Here is a 7783-nt window from a genome sequence, read left to right as displayed (position 1 = left end):
ATCAGCTACTCTAAGCTTTGTGAATGGGTGATAGAAAAATAGAGAAAAGAGAAAGAAGAATAAGAAATGAAGAGTGGAGGAAAGGAAGAAAGAATGGAGAGGTTTTATCCTACTTGGAATAAAATTCTTTCTAGTCGCTATCCATACCTGCTCATCTATCCAGACCTACAGAGTAGAAGGGATCTTTGGGTTTACCTTACAGGGGAGAAAACAGGCTTCAGAAGGGTATGACTTTCCCCCAACCATAGAGAGAGCGGGATCAAACTAACCACTAGAACTATTTTCCTGACAGAATGTTTGCCTTGCATGTTTCAGGCCCACCTGGCTCCTTTCACCTTTCTTACGCAGGTGACATTCCCAGAACCTGGAGGCCAGGCTACAACACAGAGTCAATCAATAACCAGGGAGATCTATGATATAGCCCAGTAGGTGGGGCCTTGCTGTCGTCTGCCATATGACCCTTCCAGTCCCAGGCTTCTGAAGAGACGTGGTAAGTGCAGTGCAGTTTTCAACTGACCTCTGGACGCAGAATTTCAGCCATGAAGGTAACAGGCATCTTTCTTCTCAGTGCCTTGGCCCTGTTGAGTCTATCTGGTAAGTGTTTTTGCATATTTTTCAAATTTAAATAAAATCATTTTGACCTGTTGCTTTGTGGAGCACATTATCTTCTAGACTTTTGATGTAGTCTAGTCTTCGAGAGATCTTTTGGACCTAGTGAGATGAAATAGAATCCACAGATAAGAATTATTTTTTAAGAGGGATTTTTAACTTACTACAAGGAAAACAATTCTGCTAGTAAGAACTGCCTAGAGATAAAATGGTTTTCCTCTATTGATGTGGCTGACACTTTGTTGGAATACGGTAGAGAAAAAAGGGTAAAAATATTTCAATTTTAACTATACTTCTAATTTTGTAAATGTGTAAGGCCAAATTACAATAATATATGTGATATAAAGGGGAGTTTTTATTTTCAGTTTCTGGTATTTCTTATTAGTATCTGGAAATACAAAAATTGCATTTTGTGTATTTACATTACACGTTTTGAATGTTTTGAAAGAAAACATTCTGCTTGAATAGATGGTGCACATATACCCCCAACTGCATCTTGACAATGTTAACAGACAACTCTGAACCCTCAGAGCCAAGATCAGTTTCCTTTTTATCATTGGAAATAGTTAACATTTTCAACTTCACCTCTCATGTAGCGACGGATCCTGTGGAGAGCCAAATCAGCACTTTGCTAAGAAGAGGAAGAATATTGTTTGTTGTATTCGCCGAATACTTATGGCAGCTGTCAGTGTTCCCTTTCCCCCTCCTCGTGCATGTTAATTAATACAAATAGATGCTTGTGATGAGCACCTGTTCATCAGTTTTTAGATTCAACTAGATTCTAAAAGCCAGTGGGCCCCCAACAACATCAAGTTCTGACTATCCTGGGGGAAATTCTCCAAGCTCTTAGATGCCTCGCTAATTTTCATTACATTTAGATACAAAGAACTACCTCTTTACCCAGATCACCTCAAAGATTGATGATATTAAAAATTAATTTTCACAAATATTTCCTTATTTGGATGCTATCAGATTAATCCCTTTCGCTTCCATGAACTCATCCACAGTTATCATTTTCTACATGTTGTCAGCAAAACCTATGCTATCTTCCGGGGAACGGAGATTAGCTATTTTGACTACCTGTAAATTCAATAAATGTGAGTTGGACCCATAGTCCATATGATGCAATTGTTGGAAATAGCTTTTTGGGAACTGATAGTGAGTTGGCAAAAGAGCTCTATTTTTTCAACATTACTTACAAAAGAGAATTTAAGTGTAATTGAAAAAGCTAATTTTGCATCAGAAGGCCTGGTTACTGCTTGTGATAACTGTTTCACAGCTTTTCATCTGTAAACAGATAGAAAGTATACTTCACTAATTGTGAGATTAAAGATCTAGTAACTGGTTTTGAGAATGTTTGTGAGGATTCAAAAGATAATTTGCTCAGTGCCTGATACATTTCCAGCAGTAAGTACATAATTTCTATTTTCAAGGAAATAGATCAACTTCCTAAAACATCAAATTGAGATACTTTGGTCATAATCAAAGTTTTACTTAATCTTTTTAAGGTTTTGCCAGGGAGGGGGTGCAGGAAAATCAGTCAGATACTTTTGGAGGATTATAGAAATCAGAAAGGGTAGGGAATGAAAGAGCCTAGTAAAGAAGTCATGGTCTGCAGTGAAAGCAGAGAATTCTGAGGAAGAATAGATCTGACTTCTCTCGTTTAGGACCCAACTTACCATATCTGATTATTTCCAGGTAACACTGGAGCTGACTCCCTGGGAAGAGAGGTAAAGAGATATTTGTAATTTCTTATTTCTCAGGCTGGAACAGTTTGATCCAACAAAAATGCAGCCTTGCTGTCACCTTTCAGTTGAGCCTGAAGTTAAGAGGAGTATGAATGCTAGGGAGGGTTAATGTGTGAAATGCAAACGGTAATAGTAGTTCCACCCCACAGGCATATATTGAAGGACAATTTCACTGATGTATAAGCAAGTTCTATATAGTCCTACAGTGCTTGCTGTGAAGGGGTTTTTATATAAACTAGTGATAGCTGTAAACAAGTATTTGGGGTGGAAGCCTTCTCAAGTTCACTCCAAGTAGCCCTTCCTCCTTACAGCCAGTTTGACCATGTTGGCATGCAGCTTCCCCAATGACCAAGGTGTGGCTCTAATTTATAATGAACAACAGAAAACAATAAACTAGGTTCTTCTTCTAGAAAAATATTCTAACTCTAATCTTTTCATATTTTTTTGTTTAAAAGGTAATTTCAGTAAATTTGGAGACCAGAGGAAGAAGTGTCCCTCTTCTCAGTACATTTATATCTAGTCAGAGACAGCTAATAGACCAAAAGTTCATGAATGAACACATGATTACATTTGTGATAAGTGTTATGAAAAAGATATGCTGCCATTAAGAACTTAGCCTAGTTAGAGAGATCAGGGAGGGTGCTCCGAAGTAAGTGAGGGGTCATTTTGAGCCAAAAATAATAATAATAATAATAATAATGAGTGTTAGCAAAGCAAAACTGGTGGGGAGATGTAGTAGAATGAAGTAGTTAAGAGCTAAAGCTCAGGAACTCTGACTAGGTTTGAATTCTGAATTTAGGAATTCCTTAGCTAGGTGTCCTTGGCTAATTTTATTGCTTTGTGCCTCATTATCTTCACCTGAAGAAGAATATAATACTTAGTTCACAGGATAGTTAGGCGGTTTAAACAGAATAATATGTAAAAAGCACTAGGACAGTGTCTAGGACAATGCCAATCATTTGATGATTATAAACTCTTACTAGAGTAGAATGCAAAGACTTCCAACACTGGATGTTGGCTAGTGCCTTTAAGTGCCTAATAGAAGGCCAGTGTGTGTGGACTATAGTGTACAAGGAAGAACATACCTCAAGATGTGGCCAGCCTGAGAGATGCCAGCATCTGCAGTAACTGTAAACTTGAACATTATCTCACCCATCCGTGCAAACCTCACAACAACACTATGAGATAGGTGGGAAATGGTAATATCATCACCATTTTGCAGATGAACTGACTGAGTTTCAGAAGGGCCATAGGACTTACTAATGTCACACAGTTTAGAAATAGCAGAGGCATGACTTAAAACAAGGTTTTCTGTCTCGAGATCTTAGGTTATTTCTCTTACAACACACAGTATCGTTCTCCCAATCACAGTTGTGCCCCAGAGAAATTAAAACCATTTCAGAGATTTTGCTATGAACTCAAGAATGGAGAATAATGGGAAATGATTCTGTTTAATTCCATTTTTAGGCCAAATGTTACAATGAACTTACTGGATGCACCAAGATATATGACCCTGTCTGTGGGACTGATGGAAAAACTTATCCCAATGAATGTGTGCTATGTTTTGAAAATCAGTGAGTACAAACTTGAGTTTCTTTTAAACTATATATTTTAAGATAGTTATCTTCAAATATACTGATAATATGAATCTCACCCTGAGAGAAGCAAACTATTTACTTTTTCCAAAAACAGTTATCTCTTTCTTATTCTCCTTTTTATACATTTAGCATTATAATATTATTTTTAAAAAGTCACTTTTATGATAAAAGTCTACATTTTTACAGCAAAATAGTTGATAGATTGGATTTTTATTAATCTTATACACACAAAATACCTTTAATTAAAAAGAAATATTAGTGGTTGCAATGATTGTGTTTTTTAAAGCTCTCATTTATGCAAATATAAATTGTATAGATTATATAACCAAAAATGTATTTTTACTCATGGATATGAAAGCCAGTTTCAGTAAAGCTTCATTTTCTCAGTATCCATGAGTAAGAGATGGGATACAGAGAAACAGATTCGACACAAATTTCCTATCTCACTCAGCAACTGAAACCTTAGCATGTGTAAAGCATTATGCTAATATTCCTTGTCTTACTGGTGCTTATGACTAAGAAAACGTCATGAGCACATATAGGATGGCTTCTTATAATTTTGGGCAAATGCCAGAAGATGAGGTGTAAATAAAGTGCAACAGGAGTGAAGCAGGGATACATATTTTTTGTTATTAAAAGGGGCCAAGAAAGGATCCATGAAAAGAATAGAATGCCGGCCGGTGCCGTGGCTCACTCCTGTAATCCCAGCACTTCGGGAGGCCAAGGCAGGTAGATCACCTGAGGTCAGGAATTTGAGACCAGCCTGGCCAACATGGTGAAACCCCGTGGTGGTGGGCACCTGTAACCCCAGCTACTCAGGAGGCTGAGGCAGGAGAATCGCTTGAACCTGGGAGGCGGAGGTTGCAGTGAGCTGAGATTGTGCCACTGCACTCCAGCCTGGGTGACAAGAGTGAGACTCCATTAAAAAAAAAAAAAAAAAAAAGGAAAAAAAAAAAAGAATAGAATGCCATTTAAATAGAGCTCTGAATTTTGGCAATATCAAAAGAGCATGCCAGGTTAAATAAAGGTGTGGAATGAACAAAACAAATAAAAGGGGATTCCACGAGTGACTTTAGTTTTTCTGAGATTGACTTGATATTAAAGACTTTGACTCAGGCTCAAATGACTGTGTAAATTTCTATTATATTCTACTGCATAACTTTCCTTGCCTGTAATGCAAACCTTCTTCTTGGGCTGGTTTAAACCATTGTGGAAAATTCTCAGAGTTTAGCAAGTATCGTGGAAATAGGTCCCCAGGATGAGAGGTCTAATATCTTGAAGTTTTAGACCCAAAACCTTAGGTATTCTACTTTGTAATGAATCCGTTTCCATAACTAAGACTTGTAAAAGGAATTTGAAGCCACCTGTTAGTTTTCTCATGACCCACATTCTTGACATTAAGGTCAAACATCAACTTTCCATCCAATGGGAGGAGAAAGCAAGAGAACAACAGCTTTGAGACTTGGGAAATTTCCAAGTGCCACTCAACATTTACAGTGAAACGTTAGAAAAATATTAGTAGAGGGCTGGGACACCCTGTCTGCTTAGTCTCTGAAACCTACAAGTTTCTGTTTACTCTTTCTGTTTGTTCAAAAATATGTAAATACGGGAGGCACATTTCTATGCTAGAAAACATGACCTCTCTTCCTATATTTCTCAGATAAGAAAATTTAGGTCTAGAGACAAAATGTTGCTTTTCAAATACAACATATTTCCTAATGTATGACATTGCCCTTTACACTGTTGATTAAAAGTCCCCAACTTATTACCTAGCAACTAAAGCCAGATGCTGATCCTAGTTTGAGACAAGTAGATAATACCAAACAAGGGCTTGCAAATCAGTCTTCTTGGTCATTATATGCTTGACAAATAAATTCAAAAAACACTTTTTCTATTCCTTCTATGTCTTCACAGGAAATCTGTACTGGCAAATTCTTTTCCATAAATCTGCATTTCCAATAGAACCTTCTATAATGATGGAAATGTTCTATGTTTATGCTGTCTAATACATAGCCACTAGCCACAAAACAGTAGCCTTAATGTGGCTAACACTAACTTAAGTGTGGCTAGCATAACTGATAAACTGAATATTTAATATTATTAATATTTAATATTTAATATTATCTAAATTAATTTAAATTTACATAGCTGTATGTTGACAGTGAATATATGAAACTAGAGTGAACAGCATAGCAACTCTTGTTTATTCTGTTTAGGTATGTGTGCTTATGTATGCTAACTGATTTGGAAATCAGTATTAATGAGTACTTAATGATTGTGGGACAAGAAAGCATTAAAAAGTCTTAAAGAGTTTCACTGAACATGGTGGCTCATGCCTGTAATCCCAGCACTTTGGAAGGCCCAGGCAGGCGGATCACTTGATGTTAGGAGTTTGAGACCAGCTTGGCCAACATGGTAAAACCCCGTCTCTACTAAAAATACAAAAATTAGCCGGGCGTGGTGACATGCACCTGTAATCCCAGCTACTCAGGAGGCTGAGGCAGGAGAATCACTTGAACCCGGGAACCGGAGGCTGCAGTGACCCAAGATCACACCGCTATACTCCAGCCTGGGCAACAGAGTGAGACTCTGTCTAAAAAAAAAAAAAAAGAAAGAAAGAAAGAAAGAAAAGAAAAAAAAAGTATATGGAAGTCAGATGTCCTCCAGTAATAGAGAAGTAGAAGAATTTTTGTAAGCCAGTATATTCAAAGAAAAAAATGGTTAGAAAAATTAAAGACCTGGAAACAGTCTTCTAGGGAACAATTACAACATTTAGAGATATTTAGCTTAGAGAAGAGAAAACTGGTTTGGTAATGGCAGTGTGGGGCGAACAGAGAGGTTTTATCTGGAGGGGAGGATGTTTAGAACTGGCAGGAATCATGTGGAATAAATATATGATTTAGTTTTGCGAGACCTCACAGAAATGAATCCCTAGAGCTCTAAGATGAAAGGTCAGTCAATTAGAAGGTCCAGCGATAGCTCAGGCAGCAGCTCAGATGGAAACCTGGTGGCGAAGGCAGAGGCATCAGGAGCAAAAGATGCAATGATGGATTTGAGTTTAATTTCAGGGGTTCACTGTAACACTCCACTAGGTCTGTAAAAACTGTAAGGACAGATGTTTTTCCTTTCTGTTGTATCCTTAGAGTATACAACAGTAATCAATAAATATTTGATGAATTCATGAGTAAGTGAATGTATAAATGAATGAAAGAGAAAAGATTCTAAATCTCAAACCCCTCTACTTTAAATGAAGTTATTTTCCCCCGTTTTTCTCCCATAGTCACTTTTTTGTCAATAAAGTATAAGCTGATTTTTTTTTTTTAATTTCTACTGCAGGAAGCGCCAGACTTCTGTCCTCATTCGAAAATCTGGGCCTTGCTGAGAACCAAGGTTTTGAAATCCCATCAGGTCACTGTGAGGCCTGGCTGGCCTGATAGTTGAATAAATGCATCTGAATACTCCCTGTTGTTCCCATTTGCTTTTTCCTCAAAGGTATGTTTGATTATACCAGGGTCAGGGGACTTTGGCAAGACTCAGAATAGACCAAGTTTTAAAAACACCAGGAATCCTGTAATTTCACACAGGGTTTTTCCCTCACAATTCCTTTTCTTTCCTCATCTTTCTTACATCCTGAGGTCACTGCCTGAGAAAATGTGATTGCAGATATTAAATGGCAGAGCACGGATGATCATGAATGCAAGTAATTCTGCAGAGGACTGGACTACTATTTTAAGGAACAACTGGAAAATACCCAGTGCAGAAACATGTTACCCATCACAGTTTGCTGACTGAAGTAACTCCTTTAGGTTTCCTTGGGATTTGATCGAG

The 7783-nt window shown here is 37.6% G+C and overlaps 1 protein-coding gene across 1 annotated transcript; it reads left to right on the top strand.

The window, feature by feature from the left end:
* The first annotated feature begins 315 nt into the window (after positions 1–315).
* On the top strand, positions 316–7416 carry SPINK1 (serine peptidase inhibitor Kazal type 1). Its single transcript, XM_028849824.2, has 4 exons — positions 316–594; positions 2308–2339; positions 3825–3931; positions 7292–7416. Exons 1-4 carry the CDS (start codon positions 540–542, stop codon positions 7335–7337), a joined length of 240 nt encoding a protein of 79 aa, XP_028705657.1. The 5' UTR covers positions 316–539; the 3' UTR covers positions 7338–7416.
* Positions 7417–7783: the final 367 nt, after the last annotated feature.

This window comes from Macaca mulatta, chromosome 6 (genome assembly GCF_049350105.2).
Source record: "Macaca mulatta isolate MMU2019108-1 chromosome 6, T2T-MMU8v2.0, whole genome shotgun sequence".
NCBI classification, from domain to species: domain Eukaryota; kingdom Metazoa; phylum Chordata; class Mammalia; order Primates; family Cercopithecidae; genus Macaca; species Macaca mulatta.
The sequence above is the reverse complement of the archived record's forward strand: the minus strand, read 5'-3'. Positions and strand labels throughout refer to the sequence as shown.